Source organism: Corvus brachyrhynchos, unplaced genomic scaffold (genome assembly GCF_000691975.1).
Source record: "Corvus brachyrhynchos isolate BGI_N302 unplaced genomic scaffold, ASM69197v1 scaffold3, whole genome shotgun sequence".
In the NCBI taxonomy this organism is placed as follows: domain Eukaryota; kingdom Metazoa; phylum Chordata; class Aves; order Passeriformes; family Corvidae; genus Corvus; species Corvus brachyrhynchos.
Window position 1 is genome coordinate 13,149,588 of NW_008237619.1, and position 17,149 is coordinate 13,166,736.

The window sequence follows — 17,149 nt, forward strand, 5'->3', positions numbered from 1 at the left end:
CCCCAGTTCTCAGGGCTCCCTGCAGCCCCCCACCAGAAGGTCTCCCGGTGGATCGTGTGTCGATGGCGGCCCCGGGGATGTGACCTTCTCGTGCCGGGCCGAGGAGTAACCGGATCCCCGGGGCTCTCAGTAAATTTAGCGATTGACCTTTCCGGGGCGGGGGTCGCTCTTAATCTTTAACCGGGGCGCCTTGGCCTTTGGACGAGCTGCAGGGCTTCCTCCCACCCTGCCGGGCAGGGAGCAGCGGATGATCCCGAGGGAAGGCTGCCAAGAACTGCCTCCCATTCCCAGCTGGGCAGGTTCCCTGTTGTGCCTCCTCACCCTTGTCTTTCTCTCTCCAGATTTGGCCGCATTGGCCGCCTGGTCACCCGGGCTGCCGTCCTCTCTGGCAAAGTCCAAGTGGTGGCCATCAACGATCCCTTCATTGATCTGAACTACATGGTGAGTTGCCTTGCAGTGCCCCCTCTGGGCCTTTCCGAGTAGGGCTCCTCTGGATCTGTTCTAGTAGCTTCCCAGGGTGTTAGAGGATGATGGCAGCCTGAATGCCTGACCTTTCACTCCCCCGCTCTTTATTAGGTTTACATGTTCAAATATGACTCTACTCACGGCCACTTCCGGGGCACTGTCAAGGCTGAGAATGGGAAACTTGTGATTAATGGGAATGCTATCACCATCTTCCAGGAGTAAGTATTTTTTTTCCCTATTGCACCTCTGGAGATTGAAAGCAGGTGTGTCATGGAGCAGCTCTTAAAATTTTGTTCCTCCTTAGGCGTGACCCCAGCAACATCAAGTGGGCAGATGCTGGTGCTGAATATGTTGTGGAGTCCACTGGTGTCTTCACCACCATGGAGAAGGCCGGGGTGAGTATGTCACATAGGCACAGGAGAGAACGGGATAGTGCTGCTTCTGCCTGTGGGGCATATCACCATGTACAGAGCTGCTCAAAATGGAGCTGTGAAGAAGAAATCTGAAGAAGCAAGCTTGGAAGGATCCTGAGTTATGTAATCTCTTATCTCTCTTTCCAGGCTCACCTGAAGGGTGGTGCCAAGCGTGTGATCATCTCTGCCCCCTCTGCTGATGCTCCCATGTTCGTGATGGGTGTCAACCACGAGAAGTATGACAAGTCTCTGAAAATTGTCAGGTAAGGAGAGAGGAACATGTTTTCTGGCCTGCAGCTCTTACCAGCTGCCAGGAGTCTCACTTCACCTCAGTGGACGTGTTGCCTCTGGCTGATGAGCCTTTATCTCTCTACCCCAGCAATGCTTCCTGCACTACTAACTGCCTGGCGCCCTTGGCCAAGGTCATCCATGACAACTTTGGCATCGTGGAGGGTCTTATGGTAGGTCTCTACAGCTTGGTGCTGAGGAGGGTGACCTATCCACAGATTCCCTCGTGTGAGAGGGAAGGCATCTGTTCTCCCGGTGTCACCTGGGATGCTCTTTCTGGAGAGTATTGGCTGTGTTCTTAGTCCTGTGCTCTTTCTTCAGACCACTGTCCATGCCATCACAGCCACACAGAAGACAGTGGATGGGCCCTCTGGGAAGCTCTGGAGGGATGGTAGAGGTGCTGCTCAGAACATTATCCCAGCATCTACTGGAGCTGCTAAGGCTGTGGGAAAAGTCATTCCTGAGCTCAATGGGTGAGTGTTGTCCCTTCTCGGGTGTCAGGAGGAGGCAGAACATTCCTAGGCTGATGGAGAAGTGCCAGATGCCGTTCCTTGCTGACTCGTGTCTCTCACAGGAAACTTACTGGAATGGCTTTCCGTGTGCCAACCCCTAATGTCTCTGTTGTGGACCTGACCTGCCGTCTGGAAAAACCAGTAAGTGTTGTGGATGAGGTCCTAACAACTTCCAGATTTGCCCCTCCTTCCTCTAAGCTCTGTCTTGCACCTGGAATTACCCTCTCTGCATCCATCTTGTCCTGAAGATGTGATCTTTGTGAAAAGAGCATGTGCTGGGGTGTGCCCATGTGTGTCTCCTCCCTCCCCTGTCCCCGTGGACATTTTGTGTGAGTTGGGATCTGAGCACCGTGCATCTGTCTATTCTCAGGCCAAGTATGATGATATCAAGAGGGTAGTGAAGGCTGCTGCTGATGGGCCCCTGAAGGGCATCCTGGCATACACAGAGGACCAGGTAAGGAATGCCTGCTCTCTTGGCCTGTGGTTATTGGCACTTGCCTCATTTTTCTAAAAGACTCTTGGCAGCAGCATTGCCAGGATCCTGGTTTGGGCACTTGGGATTCAGGCTGTGGGCAACCATATGCGTTACAATTTCTTCTGTTTCAGGTGGTCTCCTGTGACTTCAATGGTGACAGCCATTCCTCCACCTTTGATGCGGGTGCTGGCATTGCACTGAACGACCATTTTGTCAAGCTGGTTTCCTGGTAGGTGCAGCCCTGGGGGATGGGGGGGCTGGCACAGACAGGTTACAGATTTGGGTCCTGTTGGTTACTGCTGGTGATCCAGGTGGATGCACAGACCCCTGTGGTGTAGAGTGGCTCCAGTCCCACTGTGGAGTGAGATTGTTTCTTACCTGAAGTTACTGTAGCTGCCTCCTTCCTGCCCCCAGAGGGTGGATGGGAGTTCAGTTGTTTTGGGGATGGGGCAGAGGAGCAGGAAGAATGGAAGAACGGGTGCAAGAAATGGGTCAGCCCTGACAGCACTTGTTTTCTGTCCCCAGGTATGATAATGAATATGGATACAGCAACCGTGTTGTGGACTTGATGGTCCACATGGCATCCAAGGAGTAAGCCGAGCACACAGCCCCCCTGCTGCCTAGGGAAGCAGGACTCTCCTTTGTTGGAGCCCCTGCCCTTGTTCACCACCGCTTAGCTCTGCATCCTGCAGTGAGAGGCCAGTTCTGTTCCCTTGTCTCCCCCACTCCTCCAACTTCTCCCCGAACCTGGGGGAGGTGGAGAGGCTGATAGAAACTGATCTGTTTGTGTACCACCTTACATCAATAAAAGTGATCACCATCTGAAAAGCCTTGTCTGTCTGTCAGGGGGAGATGGGAGAAGAGGGCATGTATGTAACGAGCAGCTGCAGGTGCCTGCATGGCACAGTCACCACCAGCTGCCTGCTGAGCTGCTTGTTCCACATGGGAGAGCCCAGACTCCAGCCCGTGAGCCAAAACAAGGTGTGGTGCCGGGCTGTGCTCTACAGCAGGACTGTGTGGCAGGATGGGAAGCAGCTCTGTGGCTCCATCCACCTTTTACCTCTGCATTCGCTTGTCTGACAGGCATATGCAGAATAAAAGTGCTGAGCAGATGACTCTCGCATTTGGTTTGGTAAAGGGGTGCAAGAAACTAATTCTCTTCCTGCCTCTCCCTCAGTGAGGGACAAGGAAGATACTTCCTGGTGTTACAAGGAGGGTGTTTCAGTTGCTTTTACCTTTTAAAATGAATTGGTTTTGCCCAAGAGGAAATGGCTGCCTAGGGACGTGTGGGAGGCCGGTGTCGGCATGGTGGTGGCCAGTCTTAATTCTGGCTTAATTCTCTGCGTAAGGAAGGGCAGCTGCAGTTAAGCTGCTGAGCAGCAAATCTCTGCAAGGTGAGTGTCAGCCCTCTGCCTGCATTAGTTCTGGAAGCATGAATGCTGCTGGGCAGGGACGGGAGCCTTCCATGACCTGTGAGCAGTAGGACAGATAAGTGATACACTGCACAAAATCACATGGCCCTCTGTTTTCAGCAGCTTTATTTAGCATCTCAGGGCTGATGTGTTCTCTCCCTGGCAGGCATGGCTGGAGCTGTTGTCCAGACCCCAGCTGCTTTAGACTCTGATCTGGATGCAGCAAGGATGTAAGCCAGAGGAGTTAAACTCTCAGGATCAAGGTATGCTGGACATGGTTTCCTGGAGCCCCTTATCTCCAGCAGTTGGGCTGGGTAAGAATTAAAAGTTTGCTTGGCTAGAGGGCAATGACTCAAAGTTGTATTGCTAAGAGAAGAAGGTTGAATAACCAGCCTCTGGATAGGAACTGGGACTCTGAGCAGCTTGTTAGCCCTGGGACAGCAGAAATACTTGGATTACACCACAAATGGCCCCGTGGGAGCTTTAGGTAACTCTGGTGTTAAGTGGGAAGTGCCTGGTGCTGGAGCTCAGTAGAGGCAGCCCTCCTGTGGAGCTGGGTTTCTGCCGGGATGCTGTGTAGCTTGGAGACCTCTCAGGCTTACAAATGAGTCTCGGGTTGGTCCCATCCTGTTCTTGATTGCTGTGCTTGGATGCTTTGAATGGCTGTGCTGTGTGCTGCTGCCTGCACATTTGTGTGCGTGCCAGTCATCATCTCACTTGATAATCTGGAAGTGCAGAGAGGCTACTAAAGCATCTCATGGGGGAAAAAGATGGATGTCCTGTTTTCCCGTGTAAAACATATTTTGAACTGGGTTAAAAGCTGGAAAGTTTCTATGAGTCAACTTTTTCCCTTAAAAAGCCTTATGTTTCCTAATTGAGATAAGGCTACCTGAAAATTGGTAGAGCAAAGAATTCCTGTTATTTAACAAGTCTGAGCCTTATCCAACCTGAGCTCGAATTGCTCTGGGAATGAGCAAAGTCATTCAGCCTGGGGGTGGAGGAAGAGGATGTGCTCTCAGACCAGCTGGTGCCGGGAGCATTTGAATAAAGGTTCACTCTGTTTTAAAATACTCTGTTTAAAATAGTTTCAACTGGTTTACAGTCTTGCTTGAAATTCCTAGAAAAATTGTATGGTACTGAGGTGAGGAAAGCCAGGAATCACAGCGTTGAAAACATGGTTGGTCCTGTATGGAAACAGGGAGAGTGAGTGTGGCAAACTAGTCATGCAGCTTTTGGACTGCCTGGAGGGCTTGGTTTCCTCTCTCTAACATGCGCAGCTCTTCCACCTCCTCATTTTGCATCCAGACACTGTGCCTGCAGATGGCACCACAGCAAGGCCCCCTCTGGACAGATGGAAAAACTAGCTCAGTGGCCAGCCTGTCTGAGAACTGCAACCCTGACCTAAAAAACCCCATTTAATTCTTTTTTTTCCAATCAGTTTGGAAAATTGACATATATGACTGTGGATGATATTGGGATAAAGACGGGAGATCTGCTGTGGCAGCTGCTTCTGTCTCTGGAGAAGAGTTTTCCCCCAAGGAGAGGGGAGCTCTAGGTTTGTTCTGATGGTGTTTCTGAGGAAAGCAGATAGAAATGCTTGGTCAGGCAAGGCAGGTGCTCAGGCAGACGTAAAGAGGCTCTGTTCAGCAAATGAGTGAAAAGCAATTGTGCCACTTTTCTGGGACAAACCAACTCCAAGAGCAGCTGCCACAAGCCAGAATCCATCCTGGTTTGTGAACACCTTGCCAGGGGAAGATACAGAAAGACACTGATCCTAGCTGAAGGGTTGACTCTGCATTCTTTGGCTGGCCAGGTACCAGGGCTCACTGTGCAGAGCCGTTGTAGGAGAGGGATGCACCTAGGAAAGTTCTCTGGCTGACCCAAGGGACAGCTTCTCTGATGGCAGCCAACCATTTCTAGGGGTGGTAAGCTCTACCTTTTATTCTCCTTTTTTTAAGACATCTAAGGGTAATTAGCAGTGGTGTTACAGGAAAATTTAGTTTTATGGTAATTTTGAACATTTAGAGAAATTATTTTATACTTCCTTGGCATTTCCACAGAGTTCTACACATGCACTGCCTTCCCCAAGAAAGGTCCTCAGACCACCTTCATGTTGAGATGTCAGCATTAAGGAAGATGCCGTGTAGTGAAAATCAGCTTGAGCAGATGTGGAAAATAATTAAGTTCACTTGGAAAATCACTCCAAAACATAACAAAATGGTGACTGTGTAAGCACAGTGAAAAAACGTCTTGGACATTTAAAACATCCTGTGTCCACTTCTGAGGTAAATCAGTCTTTGAGCAAAGCAATTGACAAGACCAGGGCAAGGAAGAGGAGATACAGGTCTCTGAAAGACTATGGCACAGTTAAAAAAGACAAACATCTTAAAGAGTAATGTTTCAACCTCCTTCATAACAGATGCCATTCACAAAATGCAGGTTCATGAATTAGGGTAAGCAAACACCCCTGCAGGCTCCAGCAGTACTCACATTTCATCAAAACCAAGCTGCCTCCATTTGGGCAATCACCCTGGGTGCATGCTGCAAAAACAAGTTATTTGTTACTTACTCTGCTGAGCCAAATGTAATCTCTTACTCTAGGACAGCTGACTTACCTCCATGTATTACCTTACTACAGAAGTATCATCTTCTTGAGGGAGTTATTCTCAATTAAGTGTTCCTAGAAGGAACAGTAGTGCTGGGTTATACTTTACAGCATAAGATTTGAAAAGGCAGCTGTCAAAAAGCAGAAGCTGTAGTCAAACGAAAATAAAAGAAAAACTCATAAATAGTAGTAAATGAAACTTAATAACCCCCCCCAAAAAAGGAGATTCTGTGATAAATAGAAAAGGAAGAATGAAAATCTCTTTCAAATGCATCTTGGAGATAAGAAACTTGCCAAAGAGCTGTAAGATGCTGTGGGAAGCTTAAGGCCATGAGTGAAGAGTAAAGTTGATGTTTTGCAGTCAGAGGAGCTTTGGGGTGTTGCCAGACAGGAGATTTTTCATTGGCAGCAATGAGATGAAGCCACCACTGAAAACTGAAGCATCAGGACTTGAGAACGTGTCTGTGGCATGAAGGGCAGCAAACCAGAGTCAGGTGGTCTTCAGCATGAAATGGAGGAACAGGTAACTATGCTGCATGTAATTCACCACTCACCTCAACCCCCTCCCATGATGAAAAGCAATGGGATTTAGGAAAAAAACGGCCTGGCAAAACCTTTCAAAGAACTGTCCTAGGACAGGGAAGACCTGTCCAGGTTGAAAACTAGTGGCAAGGCTGGTGGCAACTGAGAGAAGGTGTGAGTGGCCAGCATCTGAGGCCCTCTGTCCCACCAATCAACACCTTCAGAATAATTTGGAGCATGGGGTGCCAAGGTTTGATGATTATACAAAATGACCCAAAACACTCAGCCCTGAATCAGCCTGTGGAAAGGTGCAGAAGGATCTTGTGACCGAGTGACTGGGTTATTAAAATGCTGGGTGAAATTCAAGGTTGCTAAGTGAGAAATACTACGTGTAGTGGGGGACACAGCTCTGACATTGCAGGTCTCAAAGCCCTCCTCTGACATTGCCCAAACCTCCAACAAACAAGTGAGCAACTTTTGTTTATCTTGCTCTGAGTCCCAGGCCAGAAGGGGAAAAAAAAAGATGGTTTGTAATCTCTGTAACCTCCAGGTTTTTAGTTGCCAAGTTGGATACTGGTTTAGGTGCTGGACACCAAGCACCAACTCTTACCTGGCCTCCAGCTTCCCCACCTCCTCAGAAGCCTTGTATGCCTTTATCAGCCTGACAAACTGCCATCTAGACCAACATCATGAAGTGACTTCAGGCACTGCGCAAAACCATTTGTCTTTCTTTTAAGGAGCAAAGTAACTATTAAACTTTTCATTCTCAAAACATTTTTTTCCAGCCTGGAATCATGGTTAGAAGTCTTTGGTCCATCTATCCAGTTTCTAATGCAAAGCAGGACAAAGGACACCAACATCCCGTGTGGATAAAAGATGTTTAAAGACGTCTTCAGTGTCTGGCTGAGAACTTGCACAAGGTTGCATGTGAGTCCTGCTCTCTAGGTCTTTCCAACCCTTCTGTTGTCCCAGGGAAGGTCAGTCACTATTTCTTGCTCTTGGATATATCTATGCATGGCTATATATGTATGGCAACAGAACTCCTCTTTTGACCCCATTCAGATATATCCTGTAATGCCTCTTGGCACTTTTGACCAACATATTTACTCCTTTTGAGAGTCTGTATCATTTCTACATATCAAAAATGGTATCAGTTTTGTCTGTCAATTCCTTGTCCTTCTATAAATGTGACTTAAATTGCAGATTTTTTCCATTCCTTCATGATTTCTCCCCTCCTCCCCCCTCCATTGGTTTCTCATTGGCTTTTGTCCATGCCCTGTCAGACTAAGCACTGACGTCATTTGCTTGCCCATCCACCCAGGCTTTTCTTTAAATGTCTTCCCTGATGCTTTTAAAACTGACCTCACAAACCACGGATTTCAGCAGCCAGTGCTTTTTTGTCAGTGTGGAGGTTACTGTGCTTTGCAGAACACCGTTTGCAGGAGCACAGCGACAGTGCCGTGTTTTATTTTCAGCATTGCTCACTCCAACTCCCCAGGCAGCCTCAGGCTTTGTGTGGGGGCTTGTTCATCCCTACTGCACCCCGTGCACCCCACACATTAGTGTGCTCCAGGTCATCTGTGCCTGGAATTGTTACAGTGCTCATCTGGAGATCCTGTCAAGGATCCTCCTTATTGCTAACTACCTGGAAAGTGCTTCATCATTCCCTTCTGACCACATTCTGTATTTTCCATATACAGAACAGACTTATCTGGTGAGTACTTCTCTTTTTTTTGCCTTCTTTTGATTTTTTTCCCCAATTCCAGCCAGTAAAAAAAAACAATATTACTGTTAGGATTGATTTTTCTTTAAATATAACTAGAACAGCATGTTAGTTCCTTAGACATTCAGGTATTGTTTTTTTCTTCTGAGGTATATGAGCAGCTGAAGACCTTTTTCATACAGCTGCATTATTTTGTTGTCCCTCTATTCCTTTTCTCCTAACCACAGTTGCTGTAGTTGTTACAAGGTTTATTTTTGTTAATGTAGGTCAAGCTTTATTATTGTTTCTATTAGTTACTCTTATTTCTAAGTACTTCTGTCACACAGCCACTTACTCAAGGAAGTTCACTCACTGAAAGCTATCTTATGTTTCTAAATCACAGCTTTTTGAAAAAACTGGAAAAATCCTGCTCTTTCCATGATCTGCCTCTTATTTCACTCTAAGAAAAAGCTACATAACACCACACAGTTCTCAGCTGTGACATTTTGTCCTGGCTGATGTCTCAGTTTGTTTCTCGGTTGATCCCATCAGTCTTAACCCAATATTCATCTGTCATAAGGACATCTAAAATCCTTGCCTTACTTGGGCATGCCATCATTTGTAAATTGATGAGAAATTCCCCCTGGCATAGCATATTCTTTGGTATCCCAAGCTGAAGTCTCCCACTGACAACACAATTTTCTTTGTCAAGCAAAGCAGGGAGGTACTTACAAATTAAATCAACATGTTTGTGGGGGGGGTGGGATTCAGGAGTATATAAAAGACCCTTCAATGCTTTGATGAAATTGTGTGTCAGAGCATGTTTGGCTCTCAGCTCTAGAGTGAATATGACTTTTATCACAGCTTGTAAACCAAATTTACAATGGCTCTTGCCTATTCCTTTATTCAACAGGTTAGACTGATCTAGCATTTCTACCATGTGGCTGTGACCCTTAAAAATATCAATTAACTACATTTCTACCTACTCTGGTGATTTCTCTTTCCTCTTGCACTTTGCCCAGATGCAGTCTGCTCTCAAAGCCGAAAATGCTGCCTCTTCCCATCTGTTGTGACATTTGTCCAGCTTGATCATGATGGCTTTTGGTAGCCACTTGAGCTCCTTTTCCATAGTGTTATCTCAACACCCAGCTCTTACAGCTGCTCTCTAAGCTATGACATCTATACACCACCCACCCGAGGACCTACAGCATCACCTCCTTGCTCTGTCCCAGGGGAAGTGTCCCAAGCATTTAGAAAATTCGCATCTAAAACACCTCTCAGAGTTTCATACATCCAGTGGAAGATTAAGCAATGATTGGGCTTCCCTAAAGCTGACTGTAGCCCTTCCATTCTCTGTGCTGCCTTACCATCACTCCTAGCACTAAATCACCATGTGCAGGGGCCTGGCAGATGTCTTCAGGAGCCTGTCCGTGCATCATCCAGGTGCATTCCCAATGAGACAGCACTCCACTGTGTTCTGCATTAATTCTGACCTCTCCTCTTGAAAGGAGGTTTCTTACCTGTGGCCAGAGTACGTGACCTACTTGATCATCACGTGCAAGTTCTGGCATACCCTGTGCCACAGGTACCTGAGACACAACAACCATAAATGTATAAAGAATATGGCCAAAGGTATAAGGCTTAGGAAAGTCAAGCTCCCAGCTCAAACCTAGAAACAAAAACAAGTCAGACTCTTCCAGTGATATGATCTAAAAGAGATGGGATCCAGGAATGAATGAAGAGAGGGTGCAGGTTCACTTAACACAAGGAAGAAGATGTGGGCTACTTAGTGGTTAGGTTTCCTCAACCCTCTAAAGCAAGTAAGCACCATCCCACACTTAAGCAGTCAGGAGCAAGGAAAGTCATGCTCCCCACCCTCTCTGTGGGAACATCTGCTAGTATTCACCAAGCAATTCAGTGGGCCTGGTCAGAATCCCAGAATGGGTAAGGTTGGAAGGGACTACCAGTGGAGTAATCTGGTCCAGCCTCTCTCCTCAAGCAGGGTCATCCCAGAGCACATGACACAGGATTGCCTCCAGATGGTTCTGGAGTATCTCCAGTGAGGAAGACTCCACAACTTCTCTGGGCGAGTTGTTCCAGTAAAGAAGTGTTCACTGTGTGTCACCCACACACTAAAGAAGTTCTTCCTTTGTTCAGTTTCTGCCCATTGCCTCTTGTCCTAGTGCTTGGCACCACCAAGAAGAGGAGCCTGGCTCCCTCCTCTGACACCCAGCCCACAGATACTTATAGACATTGCTGAGGTCCCCTCTCAGACATCTCCTCTCAAGGCTGAACAGGCCCAAATCCCTCAGCCTTTCCTCATGAGGTGCTTCCTCACCTAATGACTTTCATTCCCCTCTGGTGGACCTGCTCCAGGAGCTCCATGTCTCTGTGGGACTGAGGAGCCCAGAACTGGACACAGCACCCCAGATTCACCTCACCAGGGCTGACTGGAGGGGCAGGATCACCTCCCTCGCCCTGCTGGCAATGTTCTTCCTAATGCACCCAGGACACCAGTGGTCTTTTTGGCCACCAGAACCACCATGTCCTTCTCTGCAGAGCTGCTTTCCAGCAGGTCAGCCCCCAGCCTGTGCAGGTACATGGGGCTCTTCCTCCCCAGGTGCAGAACCCTGCATTTGCCTCTGCTGAATTTCAGAAGGTTCCTCTCTCCCCATCTCTCCAAGCTGTTGTCCTTCAGAAAGGCAGCACAGCCCTATGGGGTATCAGCCACTCCTCCCAGCTTTGTGTCAGCAGTGAACTTGATGAGGAGGCATCTCCCCTTCATCCAAGTCATTGATGAATAAGTTAAACAATGATGGGCCTGGTACTGAACCTTGGGGGACATCACTAGTGACAGGCCTTCAGCTAGACCCTGTGCCACTGACTATGACCCTCTGGGATCTGCTGTTCAGCCAGTTCTCAATCCACCTTACTGTCTACTCATCCAATCCACACTTCCTAAGTTTGTCCATGAGGATCTTGTGAGAGAGTGTCAAAACCCTTGCTGAGGTCGAGGTAGACAATACCCACTGCTCTGCACCCAGGACACCAGTGGTCTTTTTGGCCACCAGAACCACCATGTCCTTCTCTGCAGAGCTGCTTTCCAGCAGGTCAGCCCCCAGCCTGTGCAGGTACATGGGGCTCTTCCTCCCCAGGTGCAGAACCCTGCATTTGCCTCTGCTGAATTTCAGAAGGTTCCTCTCTCCCCATCTCTCCAAGCTGTTGTCCTTCAGAAAGGCAGCACAGCCCTATGGGGTATCAGCCACTCCTCCCAGCTTTGTGTCAGCAGTGAACTTGATGAGGAGGCATCTCCCCTTCATCCAAGTCATTGATGAATAAGTTAAACAATGATGGGCCTGGTACTGAACCTTGGGGGACATCACTAGTGACAGGCCTTCAGCTAGACCCTGTGCCACTGACTATGACCCTCTGGGATCTGCTGTTCAGCCAGTTCTCAATCCACCTTACTGTCTACTCATCCAATCCACACTTCCTAAGTTTGTCCATGAGGATCTTGTGAGAGAGTGTCAAAACCCTTGCTGAGGTCGAGGTAGACAATACCCACTGCTCTGCCCTCATCCATCCTGGTAGTTTTCTCCTGGTAGAAGGCAATCATGTTGGTCAAGCATCATTTGCCTTTAGTGAATTCAAGCTGACTCTCCTGCTCACCTTCTTGTATTCCACATGCTTAGAGATAACCTCCAGAATGAGGTGCTCCATCACCTAGTTGGGATTGAGGTGAGGCTGACTGCCTGGTAGTTTCCTGGGTCCTCCTTCTTGCCCTCTTTGAAGACTGGGATGACATTTGCTTTCTTCCAGGTCTCAGGCACCTCTCCTGATCTCCAGACCTTTCAAAGATGATCGCTGTGGTGTCCACCAGCTCCTTAGCACTTGTGGATGCATCCCAACAGGGCCCACGGATTTGTGGATATCACATTTCCCTAGGTGATCTCTAACCCAATCCTCCCTGCCCAAGGGAGAATCTTCCTGCCAACATTCATTTTCCCTGGTCTCCTGGGTCAGAGATTCCTGAGGGCTGGTCTTGTAAGTGAAGACTGATACAAAGAAAGCATTCAGTACATTTGCCTTTTCTGTGTCCTCTGTCACCAGGGTCCCCGCTCCATTTAGTAGTAGGCCCACATTTGCCTTTAGTTTTCCTTTTGTTTTTATACATTTGAAAAAGCCCTTCTTGCTGTCCTTGATATCTCCTTGGCCTGATTTAATTCCAGATGGGCCTTACTCTGACAAAATCCCTGTATTTTTTTCAAGTAGCCTGTTCCTGATTCTACATCCTGTGTATCTCCTGCTTGTGCTTGACAGTTCCTGTTGATCCACAGAGTTCTCTTGCCCCCTTTGCTTGATTTCTTGCTCATGGGGATGTACCATTCTTGAGCCTGGAGGAAGTGGTGCTTGAATACTGACCAGCTCTCTTAGAATCCTCTTGCTTGCAAGGCCTGTTGCCACAGGATTCTTCCAAGGAGGTCCCTGAAGAGGCTGAAGTTAGCTCAAAGCCACGTTGAAGACAGGGTCTCCGAGGATGAGAGCTCACCTTTCAGATGAGTCCTAGGGAACACCACCAGGGAAGGGGTAGGGGAGGTGACTGCATGCCACAGGATGAGAAATGCATTCAGTGGGGAGCCAGGACTCACTTCTAGAGCATGGCTGGCACTGCCTGCTGAAGTCCTTTGCCAAGAGGCTGATCTCAGCACGGGGAGCACGGAGTGCAGCAGCCATGGCGGAGACCTGTGTGTCTCACCCCAGCTCAAAGGCTGATCGTGTCCCTCAGTGCCTCATGGAGGCAGGATGCTCACAAGTGGGTCTCTCCCAACCCCAAGAGGGACAGCTCTTGCCTCAAGGGAGGGGTTTTGTGCCACTCCTGTGGCTGACAGTGAAAGTTGTGCCTGTCCTCACCTGGACACAAAAACCCAAATGCTGGGGGGGAAGAAGGCAGAGCAATCACCAGCACCATTCCAGACTGTCCAAGTAAGTCTCTGCCAACATGGACTTCTGAGGGGTAAGAAGCTGATGAACCAGTCTGCCTAAATATTCAATGGGAAGACCTTATTGCCAATCCAGAGATATGATCCTCAAAGGATAATGCTGGACAAATGTTCAAGAGGTCAGCACTCAGCAACCACAGTCCTGAGTTGAATGCTGACAGAGGGACTGCCCAGATGCATCCTGCCATGGAACCCCATTCAGTCCGTGCTTGGACTGTTCTTGGACATTAAACACTCACATTAATGCACGGACACTGAGCTAGACAGGTCTTGTTATTGCTTCCTGAGTGGGCACTGCTGAGAGGTGTCCTGGAAGGGGTGACATTAGGGACTCAAGAAGCAATACGGCACTGAGTAGTTCCTAGACATCACAGTTCCCAGCAGGGCTCATGGTGGAGAAAAACAGACTAAATACTCCCCAAAGAATGAACAGGAGTCCACAAAGAAGAATTCAACAGATGGAGGGACCACATCTCCTCATTCCAGCATCAAAGATGTGGGGTCACCACTGCTGGACAGGTAGGTGGTCCAGCTAACACCAGAGGCCTTGGGCTGTGCTTCCCACACTGAGAAATTGCTGAGGCAAAGGACCCATGTCGCATATCCTGCCAGAGAGATCTTGGAGGCTGTCAAACTGGTGGGGGAACAGAGCCTCTTACTGGTGATACCATTCACCAGGGAACAGCATCTTGCACGTGTGGGTGGTGGAGATTTCGGTTTCACTGCAAATGGAGTCCTGGCAGGCAGTGTGGGACCGGGCTCCCCACGTGTCCTGGGACACGGGTGTCTAGCAGCACCTACTGTTCCTCTGGGCAACAACTGCTTGAGGCAGAGATGTCAGTCCTTCTGTGCTTCACACCTCAAATCTCTCAGGGTATGTACTCTGCAGCCTTGTGGGTTCCTTAAGCAGGACCAAGGCAAAGGTATGCACATCCTGGATTGTGCACGGGGGAAGCCAGAAGTTGTTGGCCACTCTCAGAACTCTCCACAAGCCAGAAAGAGCAGAAAACACTGCAAAGACACCTCCAGGAAAGGGGATTTGCATGAAACAGAAGAGCCTCCAGGCAGCATAGGAAGTGACCCCTGATCTACTGTGTGTGAGGCATCATCACTTGAAAGTAGAAGACTGAAATACTAAAATACTTCCTCTGGCTTTAGCTCTTTTAGGTAGAAAAATAAAGAGGGAAGAGGGAAAGGAAATGCAAACAGTTGAGCAAGGTGGCATGGAGGTGAGGGCCATGGCAGGCACTGAGGCATGCACCTCCCATCCACCTGCACACCCATAGGCAGCCAGGGCTTCTGCTACTTCCCAGCACCCTGCTGCTCCTGTGAAACACCTTCCCAACCTCCTGCAAGAAGCGAAGACGGCAGTCAGGAGTTGGAGCCCAGCAACAGCAGACCCCAGGCTGAGGAATTGCCATTCCCCAGCAGCAGCAGTGCTCCACCTGCGCCCTGATTTCCTGTTTCCTGCTCAATTCTCCTGCCATTTGCAGGGACTCACCTCCCTGCCAGCTCTAACCAGCCAGCTCAGCCCCTGCTGAAATGCCAACACATGCCCTAACACATCTTGCAGGCACGGGCAGAGCACCTCACCCTGCCCAAACACGGACACTGTGTGCTGGGGTGCATGGATGCTATAGTGCTACCAGCTCAAGCACTCGGCAGCATCAGCCACCCAGGCCACACTTACAGAGGAACTCTTGTATCCCTCAGCCCCCATTTTATCTTCCATACCTAGTCTTAGAGATGATCCAAAAACTCTGCTGCCATGTACATTCTCTTCAGTACCTTTAGTGAGGAGCACATTTTTCTCTGGAGCTTCATCTGCCTTGGCTATGCAGCCTGTGTCCATTTTTCAGTGATCCCACTGCCTTTCTGGATCACACTGCTCGCTCCCTCCTGACACCCTGCTAGACCCCAGCCTCCTGTCACCATCACCGGAGGAGCAGGAGCTGCAGCCAGCCAGGAAAATGCTACAAGAGATGGTGGGACAGGGGATCCCCCACTGCAAGGTGGGATGTGGGACTGAGGGCAGGCAGGAAGGTGCTCTGGGATGCCCTGGTGTGGCAGAGGAGACCAGGCAACAGGAAGAGAGGAAGGTTCACAAGTCACAAGCCAGGATCAGCTTCATTTCCAATCCCTCAGCCTCTGCATCGATGATGCTCCAGGTCAAAAACAAGGCAGCCCATGCAGCAGCAGTGCCTGTCGAGGGCCAGTGGCTCTCACAACAGGGATCTCACCACTGTCCCATCTGCCAGTCCCACCTGGCATGCCCAAGGGATGGGACTGTCCCATGGGGGGACCCACTGACGTGGGCTTGGTGTCTGCTGGAGGACAGCCCCACCTCAAGCCACATGTCGCACAGGGAGAGCCCACACCCAGTGCAGCTGTAGAAAAGGAAATTGTCCCATTTAATGACCTCGCCCCCGTAACACAGACGTGAGCGCATCGCCGACGGGCGGCAAAGCAAAGTGCACAGTGAGCAGGACTCAGCCCCCGCCCTGGAGAAGGCGTGGTAGGGCTCGGGATGCCCGGCACGGCATGGGGACCAGCCAGGTGCCCGGCCAGCAGCAAGGACAGGGAGAGCCCTGGGCTCGGTCCAGTTGGCACCAGTGTCAGGTCCAGTTTGCAAGGAGGTACGGCTCTCGTTCGGCTCCAGGTAGCGCAGGGAGGGCAGGGGCAGGTCAAGTGTACCAGGATGGAGGCCAGAGGAGGTGGGTCTGGGGGCTCCTGGGAGCAGGTCCTGCAGGATGCCACCATGGCAGGTTTGGAGCCTCCCTGCCCGAACCATGGTTTAACCAAAGCAGGGAAAGGGAATAGAGAAGGGGCTGAAGGCAAAGCAGCCCGGGCGAGGGCCCTCAGGTCTATCTAGCTATTCCCATTTGCAAGGTATCCGGTGAGGGGGTGTGTGGGATCTGCCAAGCACCCCAAAACGGGAGTGAGCCTGGGCGACAGACGTTTACCAGCGGTTCCACGTCCCTGACAGTCTCTCCCAGGTGTGACTCAGGCACCCCCATGCCAGGAAGGGGGTCCGAGAGAGCAGGGCCTCCCCTCATTATCTGATGGAAGCATCACTGGGGGGATCACGGTCAGATTCCTCGCTCTCCTCATTCGGGGCTGACTCGCTGTTGGAGGTCGGGGTGAAGGCAGGGGACTTTCTGCAGAGAAGAGTAAAGGGCAGTAGTCAGAGCATTGCCTAGGGGGAGGGAAAGGACCCAGTCTGGTGTGGGCAGGGGTCACCAGAGCAAGGAAGAGAGAAGCTGAAGTGCCCTTGTGCTCCCTGGGGCATGTGTGGGTCTGCAGGAATCCCAGGGTGCTGGGAGGGTGCTCCAGAGGACACTGAGCAAGAGCACGAAGCAGAGCTGAAGGAGATGCTGGAGGGGCGGGCCCACAGCAGGACCCTGGCAAGGCATGTAAGGCTAGGGGTCTGTGAAAGTCCACCACAGGGGTCCCCAGCCTGGAGCCACCCTGGCTCCACAGGCTTTTGGGGACTTACACAGTGTCCCTGCACAATGGCAGCTCCTCTCTCCATGGGGGTGTCTGGCTTCACCTGTCAAAGTTGACTCCCGTGTGTTGCCTACCTTCTGCAGAGGTGGCACCGTGACCTGTGTGAAGGCCAGCCAGGAGTCCAACAGCCTCTGGGAACTGCCCTCTCTCTGTGCCACATGAGGGCAGGGCAGGAGCACTACCCAGCCCTTCAGCTCCCTCTCACCACCACCCTGGCTTCAGACCCAGAGCACGAGTATCCCGGCTCT

At 50.1% G+C, this 17,149-nt stretch overlaps 2 protein-coding genes across 2 annotated transcripts in view; one reads left to right on the forward strand and one right to left on the reverse strand.

Annotated features, from left to right (window-relative positions):
• The window catches only part of GAPDH (glyceraldehyde-3-phosphate dehydrogenase), a 4,980-nt gene extending 1,999 nt beyond the window's left edge, over positions 1–2,981 (forward strand). Inside the window, exons 2-11 of the mRNA XM_017731658.1 lie at positions 179–441; positions 577–683; positions 770–860; positions 1,026–1,141; positions 1,258–1,339; positions 1,488–1,639; positions 1,741–1,819; positions 2,049–2,132; positions 2,285–2,382; positions 2,679–2,981. Of these exons, the coding sequence (XP_017587147.1) occupies positions 179–441; positions 577–683; positions 770–860; positions 1,026–1,141; positions 1,258–1,339; positions 1,488–1,639; positions 1,741–1,819; positions 2,049–2,132; positions 2,285–2,382; positions 2,679–2,748 (1,142 nt within the window). The 3' untranslated portion in view covers positions 2,749–2,981. The remainder of the gene's footprint in view (positions 1–178; positions 442–576; positions 684–769; positions 861–1,025; positions 1,142–1,257; positions 1,340–1,487; positions 1,640–1,740; positions 1,820–2,048; positions 2,133–2,284; positions 2,383–2,678) is intronic.
• Positions 2,982–15,782: 12,801 nt separating this feature from the next.
• The window catches only part of IFFO1 (intermediate filament family orphan 1), a gene marked incomplete at its 5' end in the record, with an annotated part of 10,272 nt that continues 8,905 nt past the window's right edge, over positions 15,783–17,149 (reverse strand). The window contains one exon of the mRNA XM_008631808.2: positions 15,783–16,552. Within this exon, the coding sequence (XP_008630030.2) occupies positions 16,450–16,552 (103 nt within the window). The remainder of the gene's footprint in view (positions 16,553–17,149) is intronic.